The sequence below is a fragment of the Eulemur rufifrons genome, chromosome 23 (assembly GCF_041146395.1).
Source record: "Eulemur rufifrons isolate Redbay chromosome 23, OSU_ERuf_1, whole genome shotgun sequence".
NCBI classification, from domain to species: Eukaryota; Metazoa; Chordata; class Mammalia; order Primates; family Lemuridae; genus Eulemur; species Eulemur rufifrons.
This window is the reverse complement of record NC_091005.1, coordinates 4,538,492-4,562,531: the sequence shown is the minus strand read 5'-3', so window position 1 is coordinate 4,562,531 and position 24,040 is coordinate 4,538,492. Positions and strand designations below refer to the sequence as shown.

The following is a 24,040-nucleotide window of genomic DNA, read 5'->3' as shown; positions in this document are numbered from 1 at the left end:
GTCCCCTCCCCGACGGGCTGAACCCCCCAGCTGGGGCCTTGGGAGCAGGAGGGGATCTACCTTTAGGAATGACCACTGGGGCAGGGAACCCGTTCTGGCCGGCCAGCTGTCCTGCAGCCCTGCCCGCGGAGGCCCTGGGAGAGGGTATTAGGGTCTCAGCACCCTGCAGTGTACAGCTGGGGGTCTCGGCCAGCCTTGGAGGAGTCCACGGGACAGCTGGGGGCACAGCAGAGACACAGGTATGGGCCAGTGGGGCCCAGCCTCACCTGTCCCTCCCAGCCACGGAAGGGTGGCTCTGCCTCCCCTTCCTGCCCTGGCCAGCTGGACAGGCCATCCCAGCAGGTCCTGCACTCTGGGCGCACAGCCCGCGGGGCTCTCAGGGGCAGTGTCTCACCTCTGAAGAGACCAGGGCCGGTGATACTGGACCTGGGAGAGCCTCGTGGCCAGAGGATAACATTCCTCGCAAGGAAACCAGGGACTAGTTACAAATTTAATAAAATTCACCTTATAAATTACAGCAGCAGCCCTGGGGCTCAGTTCGCTGCCCCAAGAGAAGCAAGAGTTGGGCAAAGCTGGGCAGCCGTTGCTGGAGAGGAAGTTGTCTCAGAGTTCCAGGGCTGTGGAGGTGACAGTGGGCCAGCGCCTCCAGGACGGCCACAGGGCAGCAACGGGGGCCGGGCAGAGGCTCACGGGCCGGTGGGCGCACAGGGAACAGGACTCGGGGCTGAGGCCAGGCCCCACGGGCTGCCAGGTGCCCCACGCCCTGGGTTCCTCAGTCCAGACTGGCCATGAGCAGGTGCAGCTCGCGGAAGGCACTGCCGTGGCGGCCGCTCAGGCACGACTTGCTCTTGACGAGGCCACTGATGCTCTTGAGCTGCTTGTAGCAGAGCCGGCACTTGTGCAGCCTGCAGCAGGGAGGCAGCGCTTGAGGGGGCCGGGCCACCACCCTGGCCACAGCCTACACTGGGGTCCTTGCTGTCCTGACCACGCCAGGGATGGGGAGCACAGCCAGGCCACCCCCGCCCATGCCCTGAGCCACTGTCCCAGACACCATGTCCTCCTCTATGAGCTATTCCAGTGGGGCTGTCAACAGCGAGGCCCAGGCCTGTGTCCCAGGGCCTGCCATGGCACCCCAGCATACACCTGCCACCTGGGCCCTCACCTCTCTTCCCGGCTGATGTCCACGCCCACAGAGGGCGGCGCCGCCAGGATGTCGGTGATCAGGGGCAGAAACCGCTGCAGGATCAGCTTCAGGGAGGTGCAGCCTGTCTGGACGTAGCTTCAGGGGTGGACAGATGGAGTCACAGAAAGACAGAGAGACGGGGGTGGGAGTGGTGCAGAGAGAGACAAGCAGACAGACACGCAGGCCTGTTCCCACCTTGACCCCTCTGGACCACAGCGGGGGCAGCAATGCTTCGCAGCCCCCTCCCAGGGACACCCAGCCCTCGGATGCTTCCTGGGGTCCGGCGAAGGCGTCTTGCCTCTCCCGGCCGTGCTGCAGCGGGCGCCGCCCCCCACACATACCTCTCGTACTTGCTCTGCAGCAGCTTCTCGATCTGGGGCAGCACCGTGGTGCACAGGTCCAGCTTCCACAGCGAGCTGGGGGAGGCCAGGACACGGCGCCGTCAGCCCCGCCCTGCCCCCTGCCCCCTCTCCCCCTGCGGCCACTTACGCCTTCTGGTTGACGATGTTCAGGAGGTCCACCACCACCGACAGGTCGTTGATGGCCACGGCCGAGTCCACTGACGTCTGTGCAAACAGAGCCCCGTCAGGGCGTGGGGACAGTGTGGCCCCGAGTGGGCGTGGTGGGCTGGTGGCATTGGCTGTGGGGTATTAACAAGACTACACCTAATACGGTAAGTGCAAGGCCAGGCCTCTAAGTAGGTGCTCAATAAACAGCAGCTTGTGGTGGTGATGATTTCAGTACAACGACAGGAGTTGCCTGGCCCCCGCCTGCCCCCCGCCTGCCCCCTGTGGCCTCTTCAGGGTTCAGCCCTAAGCCCAGGCTGCAGAGGAAGGGGGGTGGGCACTCGCCTTGATGTCGCCCGTGGTCCACACTGCCCGCACGGTGTCCAGGTTCTTGTGGCGGCTAGTGAGCACCACACACATGGTGTCGTGGCCTTTGCGGATCTGTGACATGGCATCCTCATCCACCAGCTCCGCCTGCTGGGGGATCTTCACGGCCTGCATGGGACGGGCACCCGGACGCTGGCACGGAAGCAGGCGGCAAGTCCCTGCCCTCGCCCCACGGGCCTCCACCCTGCCCCGCGGGCCTCCACCCCGCCCCGGGCTGGGCCCCCACTCACGGGCAGGAAGTCGGCGGCCTTGAGCCCGATGGGCTCGTTCCGGGTGGCAGGGATGATGGCGGGCTCGGCCTTGGGTGCGGGTGTGGAAGTGATGACTGGGGACCCGGGTGGGGCATCGAGCTGAAGGGGTCCGAAGTGGGAATGAGCAGCCAGCCTGAGACCTCTTCTCTGCCTGCCAACATGGGGTCCCCCAACTCCAGCCCCTCTGAGAGCCCCCCACCATGCCCGCCCGGCCAGACATACATTTGGCATCGGGAACTGCACGTCCATGGCTGGGCTGGGGTTTGCGGCCTCCTTGGCTGTGGCTGTGTCTGGCGGCAAAAGGAAAAGAGGGCTGGGTCAGGCTGGGGGCTAGGGGGGCAGGAGGGACAGGCTGAAACCCAGCGGAAGGCAGGGATAAGACGATGGTCCCCGAGGGGAAAGGTGGGTGGAGGGGAGGGATGCCCTGCAGGACCAGGTGCTCCACCCCTGCCCCTTCTCCAGTCATAAGAAGTGAGAAAACATCTGCTTTAAGTCCCAACCCCTCTGCCAGGGCCTTGTGGGCCTGGCCTCCCCCTGCTCCTGCTCCTGCCCCAGGCCCGCCCCTCTCCCCACTCCCCTCCCACCCGAGGCCTCCCCCGCCCCCCACCGCCCCGCCTGTCCCGACAAGGCCCCAACAAGGCCCTGGCTGGTGCGCAGCCTCCTCAGAGCCTCCCGACTGCCCCGTCTACAGCAGGCCCAGGGACTCCTCTCTGTCCCCTACAACACGCGTCCCCCAGCAGACCGTTTGTGTGGTTGGCGCCTACTGTTTGCTCTGCACACAGCAGGTGTGGGTCCTGAGGGGAGCGCCTGTCACTCACGCTCAGTCGCCAGGGCCTTGCGTGGGCCCGGCACGCAAGGTCGCAGGCGCCTGGAGACGGGCGGAGGGCGAAGACGGCAGCAAAGGCCGGAGACTGTGCCATGACAGGGGGCCTGGGAGGGGTGTCTGGGGAAGGTCTTGTCAGGAGGGGCTCACAGGGAGAGGGTGCCCGGCGGGCCAGGCCCTGCCCCGACTCACCATCCTCTGGGGGAGCTGGGAAGGGCTCGCTCCTCCGGGGCGGCGTCCGACCTGCAGAGGCAAAGGGGGTCCTGTGTGCGAGCCCTCCCGGCCAGGCCTGCCCGGGACCCAGGGCCCTGTTGGAGTGCGGGGGACGGGAGGTGGCTCCCTGGTACCCGGCTGCAGACCCATGGCCCTGCCCCCCTGCCCGCTCGCCCCGCAGGCCCTCGCTTTCCCCAGGGCAGGGCAGGGACGAGGAGCAGCTGCGGGCCTGGCAGGGGCGAACCCAGGAGCACGAGCACAGAGGGCCTGGGCCCCAGTGTGGGTTAGGGATGAGGCTAAAGGGACCCTCTGCCTCCGTTTCATGGACGGGGACACCGGGCTGAGGGGAGCGGGGGGCCCGGCCTCACTGATGCTGTTCTTGGGCTGGAAGATCTCGTTGTAGTCCTCGGCGTTCTGGATCTCCGCCCGCGACTCCCGCTCGTCCCGGTCGTCCTCGCTGCTAGGGCTGCGGCGTTCGCTCTCCGAGTTCTGCTTCACCCTGGGGGTGCAGGGCCGAGCCGAAAGGAAGCAGGGCCCCCGTGAGGCCCAGGGCTGCTTCCTGGGGCCTCCCCCGTACCCCGTCCTCAAAGGGCCCCAGCAGCCCACCTCTGAGGCTTGCTGCAGGTCGTGCTGGGCCGCTCGTAGATGCGCCGGAGCGGGGCGCTGGGGTTGGGCGGCAGCTGGGCCAGGGGCCGGCTGTCCTGCACGGGGTCCTGGGCCACCGTGCCTGTCCTGGTGACCCGTGTCAGATCCACCACGTAAGAGGAGACGTTGCTCTGGGAGAAGGCCACGCCGATCTGTGGGGAGTGGGAGAGCGGGGGCCAGGCCTGGAGGCTGGAGGGGCCAGATCCCAGCAGGGGGAGGGGGCCTGAGGGGCCCCAGGTGGACGCAGGCAGGTGGCCCGGGGGAAGGGTGGGAGGTAGGTGCCGTGGCTCTCTCACCAGCTGGTCATTGCAGATGGCCAGGTCGGCCACCTTGCCCCAGTTGACGAGGACCACGTCAAAGCAGCGCTCGGGCTCCCAGCCGTAGACGCGCAGAGAGTCCTGGCAGCCGCTGTACAGGCAGCAGCCGTCGGGGTTGAAGAGGACGCTCCTGCGCCAGGCGAGAGTCAGCGTGGGTCTGGCAGTGCCCGGCCCAGGCTCCCCCAGGAACCCCGGAGAGCCCAGGACAGGGAGGCCCACTCAGCCCCCCGCATACCTGACGGGCCCCGGCTCCCCTTCAATGCAGCTCACCACCTGGAATTTCTCCAGATCCCAGAAACGGATCGTCCTACAAAGGCAGCCACGTTGTGCCAGGAAGCCAGTCCCCCCATCCTGGCCTCCACATGGGCCTGTGGTTTGGGACGTCAGCTTCTTTCCAGAAACCTCCCAGGGCCAGGGCCGTGAGGAACCACGTCTGGGGCAGGGGCAGGCCCTGACTCAGCAGGGGGCTGGGGGCGTTGGCCCCAATAGCCACGGGCCTCCCTGCACTGTGGGTCCCCACTAGGTGCCCTGGGTCCCAACCTACCCATCAAGGCACAGACCCAGGACACGAGGGCCAGGAACCAGAGCTGGGGGAGACACGGGACCAAGGCCCAGTCCTGGCTTGGCTGAAAGCCAGTTCAGTCCACATAGGATCATCTGTGTGGCATGTGACACCCCAGGGCAGAGACAGACCGGGGATGGAGACACGCACAGAGGACAGAGGTGGGGAGGGACAGCAGTCGTGGATGGGAGCCCTGCTCCTCCTCCTCACCTGTCAGAGCTGCCAGAAGCCAGGAGGTACTCGTTGGGGTGAAACTCCACCACGTTGACAGGCCCCGTGTGACCAGGGAACTCAGACATCATCTTGCCGGCAGTCAGATCCCAGAGCTGGGGGCAGGCGGGGCGACGTTAGGGCCAGGCTGGGCCCCTCGGTTGCCAGCTCTCCCTCCAAATCCAGCCCAAGCTCTGTGTCCCCTCGGCCTCGGTCGGGCGGAGCTACCTTCACCGTGTGGTCGTCCGCGGCCGATGCCAACCACTTCCCATCGGGGCTGAACCGGAGACAGCGCACGGCCTGGCTGTGGCCCTGAGCGGGGAGGACAGAGCACCGAGCTCACCGTGGGGGCCTGGGCCCGACTCCTCACGCCATCCCTGCCCCTGACACACAGTGCCTTCCTCGGGGACAGATGGCTACATTCAGGAGATGTCACAGGACATCGCTCCGTGTGAGGCCTGCAGGACACTCCAGGAAATCAAGCCTGTGTGGTCACATCGTTTGGGAAACAGTGTATTTGATGCTCCCTTTTGGAGAGTTAAATGCCCTCTTTTAATGTCAAAGGCTCTGAAAACCTGCAACTACCAAACGCATGAGAACAGGAGCCCCCTTCACCTAGTGACACCAGTCACCTGCCTGGCTTTGCTCGGAGCTCAGTTTGATCAACATGGCTCTGGGGGACTCATGGAAAGCAGAGGGTGCGGGTGGGCCCCCCACGGCTCTCCTGCTCTGCTCCAGGTCCACGTTTCACGTTCTCGCCCACCTCGGACAGCAATCCCCGCCACCCCTGCCAGGGTCTGGGCACACGCCCTGCCCAGGGCGTGCAAGGTACCCGCGGGGTGGCCGACAGAGGGTGCCGCCCTTACTCTGTATCGGAAGACGCAGCCTTTCCTCCTGATGTCCCAGAGCTGCAGGGGAGAGACACAGAGGGGTGGAGTCAGGAGAGGCCATGACCGAGTCCGGGAGCCTGGGCAGAGGGCAGCGTGCAGCCACGGGCAGAGGGTGGGGCTCATCACGCCCCTCAACGACAGGGATGCAAACTGCTCGCTACAGCCGGGCACGCTGAGCAGAATGTCTGGCCGCTGCCCGCACGTCCGCCTTCCCTGGGAGGGCGAGCACACGGCTGCAGAGAGGGAGGACGCCCCCAGACCGAGGCAGCCACCCCGTGGGCAGGTCAGGCCCCAGCCGGCACCCAGCACGTGAGGGCTGGGCCAGTCCTGCTGCAGGCCCAGCGGGAGACGCAAGGCACAGGGTGGCGTCTCACCTTGATGTTCGTGTCCTGGGAACCAGAGGCTACAAACTCGCCATAGGGGTGGAAGTCCAGGCTGCAGATGTTGGCTTTGTGTCCCATGAGTGTGCGAAGAACTAACAAGAACGAAAGCAGAGACAATGGCGTGAGCGCGAGGCGGCTGGCGGAGACAGGCTGCTGCACCGTCTGTGCGGTTTAATATTAACTGTCCGGAAAATTAGAACAACATGGGTTTTAAAAATAGGGGGAAAATCAATCAGAGTCCCGCCACCCTAACAACCAATCTTCCTGTTTTTCTCTTGAGAGGTGACAGCCCTTTCTGTTACTCAAGTCCCCAGAAAACACATCACACCTCCCCAGACTGTGCCCGTGGGCTTGTTCATGAGTGAACCCCCAGAGGCTGCAGAGCCAGGTCCCCACTGCACTCAGCTCAGGCCCCGCGGACGTGGCGCTCACAGTCTGCAGGGCGCACATCCCTACCCGGGACAGCACAAGGAGAGAGGTCAGGAGTTTCCAGCTGGAAGAGGAGCTGGTTGGAAAGAGAATGCAGGAAGGCTTCATGGAGGAGGTGCCATTTGAGCAGATGTCAGTGGGTAAAGGATGAGGGCCGCTGTGTTAGGCAGATGGAAGAGGTGGGCAGAGGCCCCAAGGATGGCAAGGGAAGGGCACGTCTGGGGAGGCCCTGGTGCTCACACTGGTCCTCTGGGGTCAGACCCCTGTCCAAGGGATCTTGCGGGTGGCCGTGAAGACAAGTTGAGGAGCTGTGAGAACTGGGAGAACACAGGGAGAACCCCCAGGACTGAGCACCCACTGATCACCCAACCTGTGGGGTTGTGCAGGTAGCTCCCGGCCAGGCCGGCCCAGCCTGCAGGCAAACTTGGTGTTACTGTCTCTGAGTGTTCTCTGGTACCATTCAAACGTGCCTCACGTGTCTTGCTTTCTGAAAGATTTACAATCCCACTGTCTGAATGAAACACATCAGCCCGCGAGCGCTGAGGCCAAGGGATATGGAAGTCCAGCCATCCTTACATACGAGCCAAGGTGAAACAGGGTGCCTGGGGAGGTAGTGAGCTCTCTGTTGGAGGAGGTGTTCAACACTCCGGATGTAACACTTTAGGGACAGGAAGAGTCAAGATCGAAGCACTGGGTGAATTAAAGGAACGCCACTGTATACTCTTCTCCACCCCTTAATGTCAGCACGTGGGCTCTGGAGCCAGACGGTCCTAGGATCACTCCTGGCTCTGCTCCTCGCTTGCTGTGTGACCCTGGCCAATCACTCCCTCTCTCTGAGACTCACCCTGGGTCGTGGTCACAATTGAGTGAGCAAATGGACATAAAGAGCTTAGCATGGTCCTGGCCCATGCTAAGCACTCAATAAACGCCAGCCATGATTCTTCCCGTTCTAATTCTCCCTGCAGAAGGCCTGCCTCCACCCCCTCCTGTCTGTCCCCCGAGCTGGACCTTCTCTCCTCCTCAGGCCAGAGCACGGGTCCTCATTCTCCCTCTTCTGGCTCCAGTGACAACCCACTACCCAGGACCATGGCCCCCTGAGCACCTCCCTTGTCCCCATGATGTCTGATGAGCACTTCCAGTATTCGACGGGCTGAGTGATTTCTGGGCATTAGCTCACCGATTCCCCCTGCCCTGCCCCCCAGCACGCCAGCAGGTGGGTGAGGGCAGAACTTGGCCCAGGCATCCGCCTCGTAAGCAGCTTCCTGCACCAGGTGCCTGGCCTGGGTCAAGGCGGCTGACCTGTGCTACAGCTCCTCGGACAGGCCAGGCACAGGGTAGAGCAGGACAAAAGTGATCTGCTCTCGCTGGTATCTGCCTTGAGGACAAAGTCCGTTCCCCGTCCACCCGCCCACTGCATCCATGGCCCTCTGCGGCAGGCTCTGCCAGGTGCTGGCGCTGGGACCAAGCCACTTTCACATCCCTCTCAGGGCTGTCACATGAGCATCTACTTCAGCGGCACTAGAACCCGGGACAGCCGTCCCATGCGGCTGTCAGGGGCTGCTGGGGCCGTGGCATTGCCCCGCTGACCGGGGAGGCCTGGTTAGTGCAGGGCGGGAGGACGCAGACTCGTGCCGGCTCCTGCTCCAGGCCACGCCCACCCTCAGCCCACTCGCTTTGCGGCCCATGGTGAGGCTTCAAAACCCTGCCCCGCCCTGTGGCGTCCCACCCCTGCGTGGGCCAGCTTCTTCAGAGCAGGCCACCTTCCTGTGGGAGCCTGTGGGATCTGCTGGGCTGGCCACCCTCGCACTCCGGCTGCGCCGTGGGAAGCAGCAGGACCACATTCTTCTGCCGTGACTCCTGCCTTTGCGCTTCTGTCCAGGAGGGCCCTTGGAGGCCTCCCAATGCCCGGACTCAGCCGTGGCATCTGGGAACTGCATCGCGGAGGGGTCTCCGGCGTCTGTTGGCCGCACACGGGAACCTGCAAACCCTCCCAGCCAGGCAGCTGCTCGGCCCCCGCCTCAATCCTCCAATGACGGGGAGGGGCCGCCCTTCAAGGCATCCGATGTGACACGAGGCTCCCTTTGCACCTCGTCTGCACCTGGGGCCTCGATTTGCCTCTGTCACTGTCACCCACGCTCTGGCAGGTGGGGATGGGCCTGAGCTCTCAGCTCCAGCTGTCGAGGGCAAGTTTCTTGTCCGTCTGAGAACCGCCAAATGTGAGGTAGCCAATGGCAGAGCACAGAGCACTGGGATGGGAGTCCTCACACAAGGATGCGGGTCCCAGGTTCCGCTATGCACAGCTACAGGGTCTTTACGAAACTCAGCGCCCTCCCTGGGCCTGTCTGCCCGTGTGTCAGATAAGGGGTCCTGTGCCCTTGGCTCTGCATCGGAATCACCTGGAAGCTTCCTGAAAACCAGACTCTGGGCCCACCCGCTACTGATCAGGTGGGGTCCGAGCCGGGCTTCTGGAAGGGGCTCCCTGTGGAGTAGCCGGCCCTGGGCATCCAGGGCCCAGAATCCAGAGGTCTTCGGTTTTCATTTCTTGATCACCTCAAGAAATTCTCACATTTCCCTTGTGATCAAAACAAACATGGCTGAGGAAGCCTGAGCAGGAGGCCCGGCGTCCTGGCTTCTCGCTTCTGTCCCTTGATCTTCAGTGAACAGTCAGTGGCCACTGGCCATGCGCTGGGACTCAGGTCCAGGGAGCTGACCACCTTCTGTCCAAGCCTTTCGCCTTCTCAGTTAGAGCCCAGCCAGCCTGGGCTCACGCCTCCTCTGCCCAACTGAGCCCAGCAAAGCCCACGCACAGCACTGGTGTGGCCAGGTGGTAGGGACCATGTGCTAAGACACAAAGCAAGCAGTCCTGCTTATTATCAAAGAGGTCCTGGGGCTCCTTTATTCTTGTCTTTTCATTTTTGTTTTTTTGTTTTTTTTTTTTTGAGATAGCGTCTCACTCTATCGCCTAGGCTAGAGAGCTACAGTGGCAGTTCCCAGCAGCCACAAACTTCTAGGCTCAAGGGATCCTCTTGCCTCAGCCTGCCAAGTAGGTGGGACTACCTATAGGTGCGTGCCACCATGCCCAGCTAATTTTTTTTTTTTAAGAGATGGGATCTCACTATGTTGTCCCGGCTGGTCTTGAACTCCCTGATCTTAAGTGATCCTCTCCCTTGGCCTCCCAAAGTGCGGGGATTACAGGTGTGAGTCACCACATCCGGCCTCTTTTGATCTTAGACCACCACCAGGTATGCAAGCATCACGCAAGGGGCCAGGGGCGCCCCCTTTCTTGAGGAGCACCTACACGAAAAGCCCACTGTCCTCGAGCAGAGCAAACCTTGCCACTGGGCGTGTGCGGTGGACGCCCACTGTCCTGCAGCTGATGTACAGAATGGACCAGGGGAGAGGCCCAGAAGAACCTTCAAGTCTCAGCCAGGCACGAGGGCTCTCTTCTAGAAAAAGCAGCCTCGGCAAAATCCACGCTGCTGTTTCCTCTCCGGGGCTTCAGGTGGGTGGCCTCTCGCCTGGCATGCTGCAAAGTCCAAACCAGAGGCAGCCAAAAAGCAGTAGCAAACAGGTCTTATTTGGACCTCACAGTGCTGGCCCGCTCGGTGTTCCGAAAAAATGTTGACTTAGCCATTGACATTTAAAAATGGATGGATTCCACATGAATTTCCAGATTCTCTTAAAAAACCTGCAGAACTGGCAACACCTGCCGAGGCTGAGAGGCGGCAGGCAGGACTCTCCACTTGGCCCAGAACTGAGGGCGCGAGTTTCTTGACTGACAGAGCCCTGAGAGGACCTAGCACATGGGTGAACAGACCCACACCAAGGCTCATCTCTGTGAAATGCCAGAACACTGGGACAGAGACCCTACAAGCTTGCAGAGAGAGAGAGGTGGCCGGTGGTGAGAAGCTGGTCCCTGTGCAGGACCTGGGATCAGAACAGCACCGGCCCTCCTGGTTGCCACTGTCCCAGTAGCAACCCTGCAACCTACAAGGCAGTAGAGCTGCACCTCCAAAATTCCAACAGCGAATTATTCCCAACCTAGAACTCTATACTCAAACTTACTTTAAAAAAAATAAATAAATAAAAAAGGATGAGGGTAGAATCAAGTCATTTTCTGCCCTGGAAGTTCTCTCAAACCATACCTGCCATGCACCCTTTCTCAGTAAGCTATGAAAGTATGTGCTCCAGCAAAAATAAGGAGAAAACCAAGAGAGCTGACAATATGAGACCTGGAAGAGCAGGTGGAAAGAGAGACTTCCCAGAGAGGAGACAAAGAGGCCCACAGTGACAGCTGGGCTACAGGCCCCAGGGCTCCAAGGCCACTGGGTCCTGGAGGACAGAGGCTCTGAGAACACCTGGATTATGGGATAGGTTTACTCTTCTGGTAGAGAATTTGGGGATGAATTAGTGACAGGGACACTGGAAATATACAGATGAAGAACAGAACAATTATTAACTCCAGGGAAACTAAGTCATAAAAAGAAGAGAAACATAATCGGCTGTGAAAGACATTCACGTGGCCCTTGCGGTGTAAACACTGTGCATTTCAGCAGTGATCCAGGGAGGGTAGGAGGAGAAGCGCTGTGAGCAGATGAGAACGACACTAAAATAAAACACAACCAACAGAAGATCTGGCCCCCAGGCCCACATCCCAGGCGCACCAGTGGGCCGGGGCTGAATTGGGACCCACGCCCCCCAGTTCTTCACAGCTGTCCCCACACAGCCACCTCACTCGTTCACATGCCCTGCGGGGTCCCTGGCAGCGCCTGACGTCCGCCCAGGTTCTGAATCCGTACACACACCCGCACACCCACCCACGCGGTCGTTCATTTAGACATTTCCTGGGCGCCCCCCGGGTGCCAGCCACTCAGGAGGCAGCAGTGCGCTTTGCTGCCAGGCTCACAGGGACGTGGGCGCCGCCCTGTGCGGTCAGTGCTCCCGGAGCGAAGCAGCCAGCCTAGCAGGGCGGGCTTCTCCGGGGAGCCGCTCGGCCGCACAGCCTGGAGACTAACGCGGGCCGTGGGTGGGAGGGGAAGGCGAGCTCGGAGCCTACTTTTGGCAGCTTCCAGGTCCCAGACGCGGATGGAGCCCGACTGGGAGCCAGCCACAATGAGCTCCTCGGGGGTGTTGAGGCGGACACTCTCCACGGGGGACGTGTGACCCGTCAGGCTCTGTGGAGAGAGGGTGACAGCTTCAATGCACTGCGTGGACAGAGCCCCCACCCCAGGCTGACGCCCTGAATTCTGGGTCCCAGGGAAGGCTTCCGCGAGAAGTGGCCAACGCGGGAGGCTGCGCCCACAGGGGACACGTCAGGCTCTGCTGCAGACGGCTTCCGAGACGCCATCCTCCCAGCCGCAGCTCCCGAAGCCAAAGCCCAGTCACTCCCCAGCCACCTTCCACTTCCCACCGTGCTCTGACATGGGTGTCACTGCGAAAATGGCCCTGGGCCCCTCTGAGGAGAGCAACTGGCCAAGACACGGACATGCGGTCCCTGCAGCCCTACGTGCAAACCACCTCACCCGGGCTCTGCCCCCACCTTCGCTCTCTGCCGACACGAGGCCCTCAGCAAGGGACGCCACGGCAGAACGGAGGCCGGGCTCACTGTGGGTACAGGCCGCGCCATGCGCCCACGCAGGGGCCGGCGGAACCCCGAGGGCATGGAGTGACTCTCCTGGAGGACCCAACTCAGAGCAGGTCCCCGGCTCAGCCACTCTGTCGGGGGAGGTGCCGGTTTCTCCAGCTTTCTGGAAAAGAGGGCTGGAACCTGAGGCCCACGGTGTCTGGCCACCCCGAGGCACAATGGCACCTCTATCAGTGTTTGCTAGGACAACAGTCCCCACGAGAGTCGGAGAGTTGCAAGCAGCTTGTCTGACTCCCAAACGTCCCTGGTAGGGGTACACACAGGCACAGACCCCAGGGAGCACAACTGCCCACTCCCTTCACACCAGCAACTCCGCCTCTGGGGACTCGCCCTGACTCAAGGCTGTCCGCTGCAGTGACCCAGCAAGACATCGGGCACGATGTAAATGCCAGGACAGGAAACTGGTGAGCCCAGCTGCTGGCTCACCCACGCTCGCCCACGCGGTCGACTACTGCCCGGCCCAGAAACGAGTGAGGCAACGAACCCTTCAAATGCGATTCAGGCTAATCCACGACACTCTTAGGTACAAAAAGATGGAGGACAGCGTACACAGCATGATAGCGCCTGTGTGAAGAGCAGGGGAGGACACATGCATCTGCCTGCACACGTATGAAGTGACTCCGGAGGGCCACAGACGCAGGTGAGAACTGCGGTTGCCTCCAAGGAGGGCTGTGGGGTCGGGAGCGGGAGGAAAACTTTCCACTGTTTACCCTCTATCCTTGGGATGTTGAACCGTATGAGTGTATCGCAAACTCAAAAATAAACAAAAATAAATAAAAGTGGACAGTCTGCAGAGGGCGTGGCATGTGCATCAAGCCCAAGGTGAGACGGACGCTGCCGGGCCGACAGCTGCACCTGGCGTCCAAAGACAAGTCTGAGGGCCACGCTCTGACTGACAACCGTGCTTCTCTGGGGGCAAGAGCATGGGGTCATGGCCTGCCCCCTTTTTGATTCTTTTTCAACTGTGTATGTTACTCCTTTGGCATTTGAGGGGGAAGAAAACACATTTGAACCCTAAAAACAAAGTAAAACAAAACAAGGCTGGGCCTGGTGGCTCACGCCTGTAATCCTAGCACTCTGGGAGGCCAAGAAGGGAGGATGACTTGAGCCCAGGAGTTTGAGACCAGCCAGAGCAACAGCGAGATCCGACCTCTCCAAAAATTTTTTAAAAGTTAGCTGGGTGTGGTGGCGCATGCCTGTAGTCCCAGCTACTGGGGAAGCTGAGGCAGGAGGATCGCTTGAGCCCAGGAGTTTGAGGTTGCTGTGAGCTACGATGACGCCACTGCACTCTAGCCCGGGCAACAGAGCAAGACCCTGGGTCCAAAACAAACAAACAAACAAACAACCTTAATTCGTTCTTACTGAACCCCAGTACACTGGCTGTGGTTTGGGTAGACCTGGATCTAGCAAAAACAATGAAGTGATTAAGTTTCTACTAATGAATATCAACTCCCACCAATTTTTTTTTTTTTTACCTTTATTTTACCAAGAGTCAAAAGAATGATACTGCATTTCTTGGCATGGATGCAGGGAGAAAAAAGGTTAGGTTCCTATGCTGTTGGTGAAAATGTAAATTGATTTCTGGAGGGCAATTTGGCAATACGTTTTGAAAGCTTTTTAAAAAGCACACGCCCTTGGAGTTAATGCAACCATCACAGATCTGCTCAAAGATCTGGGGAGATGAGGATGTTCACCACCAGATGGTTTAGCAGAGCCAAAAAACTGGAATCAACCTCCATGCTGACAACAGGGTGTGGCTAAGTTAATTACAGCTCATCGCCACAATGGAATACCAGGAAGCTATTAAAAATTATGTCGTAAAGGAATATTTGTTGACAAAGGAAAACTCTTACAACATCGTTAAAAAAAATCCAGGCTACACAGGAATAAGATAGTGTATTGGAAAAATATATATATATACGTATACTTCTTTTAGAGACAGGGTCTGGCTCTGTTGCCCAGGCTAGAGCACAGTGGTACAATCATAGCTCACTGCAGCCTCAAACTCCTGAGCCCAAGTGATCCTCCTGCTTCAGCCTCCTGAGTAGCTGGGACTACAGGCACATGCCACCATGTGGAAATATATTTTTATATATTTGTGTGTGTGCATTTGTGCTTTTGCATGTGTGCGTGTGTGTACATGTACACATGCATCTTTCTCAGCACCTAGGACACAGATCAAAACACCACTGCAGTGGTCTTTGGATAATAGAACTCTATGTATTAAGAATTTTAATTTTTCTTCGTTATGCTTCCCTATTTGGAAAACAGTTTCCAACACTGAACACAGTTGTGTAACTAGAGGTAAAATGCTACTAAAGAACTAGCTCCCTAACCAGCTCCAACCAGGTTCCCCCAAATCCTTGCTGTGGAAAGAGGTTGGGAATGAATCTAAATGAATTTGCACATGCAGCCGCCAGGCAGGCAGATGGGCAGGTGGGCAGGGGAGGACTACAGGCCTTTCGGCTCAGTCACAGGCCTAGGGGCTTATTTTAGCCTCTTCCTGCAGACTGTCTGGATTTCTGTCCCACAGGCAGGTGCCTCCCTCATTCCTGGGGGCTGGCTGCTGCCCCAGCCACCCTGGGGTGTCCTGGGCCTCCCTGAGCAGACAGCTGGGGGGAGCACTGATAGTGTGCTCTGTCCCCCGCCACTCCTCCCTCCACCCCTGAGCTGGGCCCCCAGAGGATGGGGTGCCCTGGGCTCAACAGAATCTGCAAAGGCGCCTGCTCCCCAGCCCCCAACCACGCCCTGTCCCATCCCCCGCTGCTCACCATGATGCAGTTGGGCTTGTTGATGGACCACAGGTTGACACGGCAGTCATCCCCGCCTGTGGCCAGCAGCCGCCCCGAGGCTTTGCCCAGCACCAGCGAGGACACATTGCTGGCGTGTGCGACGATCTCCTCTACACAGGAGAGAGACAGGCAGTCAGGGGGGCTTGATGGGCCACATGGAGGTGGGGGGGCCCTGCTCGGCCACTAGCTCTGGAACCTGAAGCCCAGCTCTGCCTCCTTCAGCTCCCCATGGTCCCCAGACCCCTCCCGCAGGAGCTGCAGGAGCTGCAGGACCAGCAGGCAGGGAAGGGCGTGGGCCAGAGACAGAAGCAACCCTTTGTCAGTGCAGTCGTCCCTGTCCTACCCTCGGGCCTCGTGATTTTTTTTCCTTTTTCCAAATATCACCTGATCATATTGACCACCTATACTCAACTTTTAATATTGACTTGCTATTTTTAGTTAGCTTTGTCTTAAGCAATAATATCCATAAATTACAAGTTTGATACGCTCATGATACTTTTTCCAATGATACAAAAAGAAAACAAAAACTATTAAAATAAAAATTACTGACCCAAGCACTGTCTAAGCACCTCTCAGTACTGCTCTATACACAACGCTTAGCGGAACACGCTTTAAGAACTGAAGTCAAGGCTGGGCACAGTGGCTCACGCCTGTAATCCTAGCACTCTGGGAGGCCGAGGCGGGAGGATCACTTGAGCTCAGGAGTTTGAGACCAGCCTGAGCAAGAGTGAGACCCTGTCTCTACTAAAAAGAGAAAGAAATTAGCCAGGCAACTAAAAATGGAAACAAAAAATTAGTCCGGCGTTGTGTCGAGCACCTGTAGTCCCAGCTACTTGGGAGGCTGAGGCAGGAGGATCACTTGAGCCCAGGAGTTTGAGGTTGCTGTGACCTAGGCTGACACCATGGCACTCTAGCCCGGGCGACAGAACGAGACTCTGTCTGAAAAAAGAAAAAACCCCGAAGTCGACTCTAGACCAGCTGTCCCCATAGAAGCTCGCACAGGCTTCAGCTCACAGATTCAGAGTGACCAATCAGATGCCAGTCTGAGCTCTGCTATCTGCTACTGTGTGGCCTTAGATAAGTCACTGGCCCTCTCTGAGCGCCGGGTTCTGGGCTGGTAAATGGGAGCGATAGTGCGCGCCTCACACCCAATGCCGAGGATTCCGAGAACACACCGTGAGCTGCTCCAAAGCGGGCGAGCGCCCCGTGGCTGTTAGGCAGGATCAGGACTAGGCGCCATGAGAGAGGCGGCCAGGGGACCACAGGCAGGCAGGCACAGGAGGCAGCAGACCGAGCAGACTGGGGGGCGGAGGTGAGGGCTGAACAGACAGAGCAGGGGGCCGCATGGGTGGTCACGAGGGCCCCGGCCAGGCCTGCAGCCCGAAGCAGGGCAGCAGACACGCGGCTCAGAGGGCCTCGTCAGTGCTCTGAAGGGAACAGGGCACAGGCAAGAAAGCAAGTGGCAGCCCAGGCCTCCGAGCCAATCCCCGAGTGAGCTCTCCTGGGAGAGGAGAAAAGCCAGATCTCCACATGCGGGCCAGGGGAAACCCACCGTGCCGACGCCCGGAGGCAACCGGGAGGCTGGCTTGGGTGACCCCGAGGAAAGGGTGTTGCGTCTGTCCGGTTCCGTGCCCCAGCTCCGGACTCCCCCTGCCCGGGTGTCTCTGGTGTGGGCTGCAGACCACAAGGAGGCTGGGAAACCGGGCCCAGGAGAGCTGCTATCTGGGCAGCCTGGCTCACAGGAGCTACCAAAAATGCCCAGGGAACCACGCTCACGAATGACTCCCGGCCGCATGGCCTGGCCAGGGCGGAGCCGGCACAGGGGGCACCCAGCCCCAGCAAGGGCGGGAGTTCCCTGCAGGCCCAAACGTGAGCCATGGGGACCCTGCCATTTGGATCCAAGGGAGCTGGGCCCCTCTCTAGTCTTCAGGTCAACCATGGAGCCTTCTGTCTTCTAGACACTGTGAGGACAGACACTTGTCTGTTCAACGGCTTCTGCCCAACCCAGAAAGGGGGCAACCCACCTTCTCCCCGGGCATTCTGTTCCTGAGCCTTGAGCCCTCTGCCCTTCCCTGCAGACACCCCCTGTGTGTGCTGCCCTCTGCCCAGACCTGCCTGGAGGCCTGTCCGTCTACCTGGCTCTCAGCCCTCCCAGGGAAAGTTCTGGCTGGGCCCCACCTCACTGGGCCTCAGGACTGCTGCCCCTGGAGGCAGCCAGTAATTCATAACGTAAGTATTTCCTGGGCGCCTGCTCCAGGCCTAGCACTGGGGAGGCTGTGGGGAGCCGGGGAGAGAGACAGAGACGGTTCCTGTCTTTATGCTCCAGGGTGATCAGGTGGTTTCGGGGATGGGGCACTGAGCTGGCAGAGCCACAGACTTTGGGGGGAGAAGGATTTGGAAGCTGGGCCCTTCTGAAAGGGCCCACACCACTCCCTCCAAGCAGCCTGACCAGGGACTGAATAGAGACCATGTAGGGACGGGGTGGGGGTGGGGGTTTGGGGACACAGCACAGGCACCAGCAAAGGAGACACAGGGCACTGGCCCCAGGAGCTCCCTCTCTATCCAGGCCACACAGGACAGCAAACGCCAGTGGCCTAGGCCCGGGTACCTGATTTTAATGCAAACAAAAACCCTCAGTGTCTACTGGCAGCCAGCTGACACCTGCTGCTCTGCCCTGGGGCACAAGCCCACACCAGTGTCCCCAGCTCTGCGGTACAATCTGGGCCCCACAATGCACACAAAGCTGGGGAACACTTTGCACCCTGGCCAAAGGCACTGTGGACCTGCATCCCCAATGGAAGATGCAAAGAACCAGGTTTCAATGACGCGTGTTGGCCAAGCACCTCTGATCCTCACCAGAGCCTAGAGCCACAAGGAGCCAGAGGTCATGCAGCCATGGGCTCTTCAGACAGTTATTTCCAAGGAAACCAGGAGCACATGAAATCCTCAGCAGATGCCCCATACACCTGATCACATTACTTTCTGCTTAGATGGCTTGGCCTGGCCATAGCCTCAGGAGGGTTGGGTCCCGTGGACACGTGCCCTTGCAGAACTCACTAGCTTCACACGGCACCACGTTCCTCCTGCAGCTGTGTCACAGCCCATGGCCTCCTCTGAGTCCTTCCAATACACTGAGCTTCCTGCCTCAGGGCCTTTGCACTTGCTGTTCATGCGGCCTACAGCATTCCCTGCCCCAACCACCACCTCCATCACCCAGTTAATTGATTCAAAGCACAGGCACCAGCTTGGAATTACAGAATGAGAGACAGATGGGCATGGTGATCTAATTCTTGCCTGTCGCTCTCCCCAGGTTCTGAGTGCCCACTGTACAGGGACCTTGTCTGTTTTGTCCCCCACTGGCTCCCCAGAGCTTAGCTCTATGCTCGGGAAAGACCAGCTATTGAATGGATGGATACATAATCCCAAATACAAAGCCACTCTGTCCAAGATGTACCCTCCTTAGGAAGCCGTAACAGCATTTTCCCAAAAACCTAGGGCTTTGGGAACAATGTGAAAATGGCCCAGATCTCTCACTTTACAAATAAGGAAACAGAGGCCCCAATAAAGGGCTTTGCTCAGGGTCTCGTGGTTAAAAAGTAGTGGATCTTGCCTCAGCTACTGAACACAGCCCAGGGACAGCTCACAGCAGAGGGCGACCAGGTGGAGCCCATCAAAGCTACGCCAACCAGTTATCACAGGTGGTGCCAATGTGTAGAAGAGTTCTCAGTGATCTGGGGATCCCTGGGATCCTCAAGATCCTTTCAGGGAGTCTGACAGGGCAAAGCTATTTTCATACTACTGCTAAGATGGTATTTGCTTTTTGCACTCGTGTGTTCACAAGCATACAGTGGAGTTTTCCAGAACATATATTTGACTATATATTCTTGTTTTAAAATGTCTAGTGTTAATTTCTAACATGGTAAATATTGACAGATATAACTCCCATGAACAAAAGCACTTTGGGGTCCTCAGTAATTTTTAAGAGTACAAAGAAGTCTTAAGATCGAAGAGTTTAAGACCACGAGTGTAGAGTAATGGCGGGGATGTGGTGCTCACACTCAGTGACATTCCAGGGCCGTGTTAGCATTCTGCTGCCCACCCCTCCGCTCCTTTCACTGCCACCCCCACTCCCGCAATGCTTTTATCTGACCGGGGAAGTTTGACTTGTAAGAGGTCTGACAATGCAGAGAACAACTTTCAGGATTTCTCACCCCACTCTGCCTGGAAGCCTAGCTGGAAATCTTGTCCTAAGTGCTTTATCACGGTCATTCTCTCATGTGACCTTATAGAACCAACACAGGTGTGAACCAACCAACACAGGTGTGATTATCTCATTGTACGGATGAGAAAACCGAGCCTCAGAAAGGTTGAGTCACCTGCCCAATATCACCCAGCTAAGAAGCACCAGTCATGATTTACACCTGGGTCTATTTTACTCCAAGGCCTGAGCATCTCCACCTGTGCCAAGAACAAAGCTGAGCGTTCAGGCCCCCCAGCAACAAGCAGGTAACAGAAGAAATGAGGTGACGAAGAAAAATGAAAACCACTCACGCAACTTCCAGGCCGTCTTGGTGACCACAGGAGTGGCCATCCTTCCGCTGGCTGGCACCTGAAGCCCCACTCACAAAATGGACTGTGCTTTCCTTGTGGGGTGGGGGTGGATCCCCCCCAGATCCACCAATCAAGTTGGCAAGGAGTTTCCAAACATCCAGGCAGAGGGAATCCTCGTCTCCTGGCCCCGGACCGCCTCGTGGTTTTAAATCATCCACAACAGCAGCAGCAGCTTGTACACATCTGTCAGGGCCCAGGATCACGGAATGTCAGGCTTGAGCCATCTCAGCTCAACACTGGGCTGGAACACAAACAGAGGCAACGGCTTGTTAGGAAAACTTGGTAAGAGCTGCAGCTCCCTGGATCACCAAGGCCACTTGATAAAGACTAACGCCCACCAAGCAACCACAGCCAGAAGCTGCATCACAAATTGGCTCTCAGAATGTCAGAGGAAGCACCTCAGGCAGGGCGACTTGAACACAGGGAGAAAGGTCCTCCCAGACGCTGGGATAATGGGAGCCGGCTGCTCGGGGATGCTGACTGCCTAAAGTGCAGCAGCTGCAGTGGGGCGGGGAAGACCACGTGTCTGCAATTCACACAGATTTCTGGGAGTCACTGTTTTTGCCTGACGTACAGGATGGGGGGTGGAGTCAGAAGCTAAGCCTGGGGGCCCACGAGAGGCACTCCAGAAACAGCCACTGAAGGTCCTCGTTGGGGAGAATCTCAAAGAGGACCCTGAGGGTCCAAACCCCAGCTCCTGGCAAGGGAACCACTCCTGCCCACTGCAATTCCCTAGCACAGAGCTGGGAACTAGGCCTCCGGTCTGGGTGTGAGTGGGTCTGACTCCTCAACTGAAAGGCCACCTCATGGTGCCTCCCACCCCCTTCCCACAGCCACTTCACCTCTTTCCCATGAACCCTCTCTCCTCCCGTCCCCTTTCTCCTGGGTCCCCTAGTTTTGCCTCGCTAGACCTCCGTTCACACACCCTCTTTTCCCATGCCCCCGAGTCTCCCAGTCAGGCATATCCTGTCTCCTGAGCTCCCTAACTTGGCCCCTGACTCGCCACGCTCCCTTCACTCCCCTTTCCCATCTGCTATCGGTGTCCCCCATTCATTCACTCTCCTGCTTCTCCCTATTCATCACGCATCCTCCTGCAGACCCCCCAGCTCTGCTTCCGGCCTCCCTGGTTTTCCCTCTCCCGCCTCCACGCCGGCCCCGCTCGTCCGGAGGCTGCGCTGGTCCCTCGGCCTCGGCTTATCCTCCCACCCCTCTCAGCTTGCGGGACACCGGCTCTAGCTCCCCCCGCCGGGAGCCCTCTTTCCCCGCAGCCCGGCCGGCCCCGCCTGGCTCGGCCCGGCCCAGGGCCCACAGTCCCCTCGCCTCCTCGTCCCCTTGCCCACTCTACCTGGAGCTGCGGCTCGGAAGGCCGAGGCTCTGCTCCAGGCGCGACCCCTACTTGCCTCCATCCCCTGCCCTGATTGGCCGCTGCTTGACAACCGACCCTCACAACAAACCCTACGGCCCAGAGCCCCGCCCACCGCACCTCCCGCACCAATCAGCCGCCGCGGGCGCTCCGCCTCCCGTCAGGATTCACCAATGGAACCAGGCGCTTCTGCCGCTTTCCCTAAGTGCCCGCCCTCTTTTCCCGAATCGGACTACTCACGAGGAAGGAGCGTTCAGGAGCCTCCCCTCGGCCTCTAATGAACCAATGTGGGCTGCCATTTCCTTGCTCCCGCCTCTGTCTCAAGCTTTCCCTCTACTTCCCCTTTCCGTCTCTTCCCTGAACCTAGTTTGCGTTTGAAAAATTTGCGAGACGCCCTCCAATGGCGGCTGCACCAATTGCTTTAGCAACCGTCCTGGATCGGCCAATCAGCGTCCGCATTATTGGACAAACCAATTCCCAGATAGCCAATGGGAAGGGGCCTGCGGGAGCCGTGTGAAGCCGTGGCCCTTCCATCTTGGAGTGGGGCGAAGCCGGCTGAGGCCTTAGTCAGCGTTTTGCCGAAGTTGTCTGTCTGCCACGGGAAGCCTAGAGGGAAACAGCCTGATGCCGGGTCCGAGTCGTGTGCCGCCCCACCGCCGCAGTCTCGGCCAATGGATGAATGGGCAAGTGGCCGCTCCCGTAAGGGGACCACAGTCTAGGAAGTCGAGAGAGCCCGACTTTGTGACACCTTGGGCGGGGTAGGCTCCGGGAACAGCAGTCACCGGCCATGAGTCAGGGCTCCTTGCCTGGCCCGGGGCCGCGTAGGAGAAACTGGGCCCCACGGAAGCCTCTGCCCGGGCCAGGCCCTGTCGGCCGAGAGGTGGTCCAAGCTTCTAAAGACCCTCGAACTTTCCCGTTTATCCTCCGGTCTTTCAGCGCAGGTCGGGGCTCCTTGGGCTGACACAACGCTCACCACAACCCTAAGGGGTAGGAATTCTTGCTCCCATTTACAGATGAGGAAACTGAGACCCGGGTTAAGGTGCTGATAGAAAATCACACACCCAAAGAGTAATGGCCCCATTATTCGAGCCCTTGTCCCTAAAGCCAAAGCCTGGGGATTCCCCACTGTACGCACCTCTTCTGCCTTCGACAAGAGGCAGAGGGTCCATCCGTGCCGTGATACTTTTGGGAAGCAGTCCCAGGCATTGGAAAAGAAGATTAGAGTAACAGAGTAACACTGGATGTAAACTGTCCAGCCTGCGTTTCCCCTCACCTTGTATTATGGAAAACTTGATAGTATAATGATACAACCTAGATTTTGATACTTGCTAACAAGTTTGCTATATTTGCTTTGTGTATTTTTTTTTTTAGAACGATTTGAAAATTGTAGATATCATGACGTTTCACCCCTGACAATAAATACAGAGCAGGTAGCTCTTAAAAATAAGGCCCTTATTCTGCATAATCATTGTCATGACCCCTAAGAAAACTTAATAATTCTCTAACACCCAGTCTGTATTCACATGTGCCCAATCATCCCAACAATATCTTTTTTTTTTTTTTTTTTTTTGAGACAGAGTCTCACTTTGTTGCCCGGGCTAGAGTGCCGTGGCGTCAGCCTAGCTCACAGCAACCTCAAACTCCTGGGCTCAAGCAATCCTTCTGCCTCAACCTCCCGAGTAGCTGGGACTACAGGCATGCACCACCATGCCCAGCTAATTTTTTCTATATATTTTTAGTTGTCCAGCTAGTTTCTTTCTATTTTTAGTAGAGACGGGGTCTCCCTCTTGCTCAGGCTGGTCTCGAACTGTTGACCTTGAGCGATCCTCCCGCCTCGGCCTCATGGAGTGCTAGGATTACAGGCATGAGCCAACGCACCCGGCCCCAACAATATCTTTAATACCTTTTTTCCTAAGTAGGAACAAATCAAGATTCAGCACACTTGGCTCTTAACGTCATTCTATTTCTGTCCCCCAACTTTTATTTATTTTTATGACGTTGATCTTTTGAAGAGATCAGATCATTACCTTATAGATGTCCCTCATTATGAATTCGTTTTCTTCTAGTGTCATTTACCTTGTTCCTCTTCCCCTGAGTTTCTTGTTAAATGGAAGTTAGGTCTAAAGGCTTGATTAGATTCATGACAAACGTTTAAAAACACTCCAAAGGACAAATACTGTATGTGTACAGGTTGATGAATTTTTACAAACTGAACACACGGAGGTCAAAAAGCAGAACGTTACTAGCAACGAGAAGCCCCCCGGTACTCACCACCATGCACACTCACTAACCGTCACACTATGACCACTCTCCTGACTTCTAATGCCATCCATTAATTTTGCCCATTTCTGTTCTTTGTATAAATAGAATCTTACAGTACGTACCTTTTGGTATCTGGAATCTGTTGACAACATGATACTTAAGAAATTCAACCATGTCATTCCATGTAGGTGAAGTTCATTCATTTTCATTTTTCTGTAACCATCTCAATATCATTGACATTTTGGGCTAGATAATTCTTTGTTGTGGGGGGGCTATCTTGTGCATTATGGGATGTTTAGCAGCATGCCTGGCCTCTACACACTAGATGCCAGAAGCATTCTCCCTAACCAATTATGACAACCAAAAATATCTCAAGGCCACAATTTATGCATCCATTCTACTCTCGATGGGCACATGGGTGGTTTCCAGTTTGGTGTTACTATCAGTAGTGCTGCTATGAACATTCTAGTGCGTGCCTTTTGGTGGATAGCTGTCTGCGTATCTCCATTTCTGCTGAGTTGCTCATTCTTTGATGGATGGGTGGAGGGAGTGGAACCTAGGAGTGGAAT

General features: G+C 57.9%; 1 protein-coding gene across 1 annotated transcript; it reads right to left on the bottom strand.

The window, feature by feature from the left end:
• Positions 1-479: 479 nt before the first annotated feature.
• On the bottom strand, positions 480-21,277 carry KATNB1 (katanin regulatory subunit B1). Its single transcript, XM_069497913.1, has 20 exons — positions 21,192-21,277; positions 19,787-20,087; positions 15,215-15,345; positions 11,856-11,973; positions 6,362-6,462; positions 5,964-6,005; positions 5,326-5,409; positions 5,098-5,213; positions 4,561-4,632; positions 4,305-4,455; positions 3,970-4,160; positions 3,732-3,862; positions 3,343-3,393; positions 2,550-2,617; positions 2,307-2,426; positions 2,035-2,184; positions 1,673-1,749; positions 1,525-1,599; positions 1,163-1,279; positions 480-905 (listed from the first exon to the last, which is right to left on the bottom strand). The coding sequence occupies exons 2-20, from the start codon at positions 19,824-19,826 to the stop codon at positions 773-775; spliced, it is 1,968 nt and encodes a 655-aa protein (XP_069354014.1). The 5' UTR covers positions 19,827-20,087; positions 21,192-21,277; the 3' UTR covers positions 480-772.
• Positions 21,278-24,040: the final 2,763 nt, after the last annotated feature.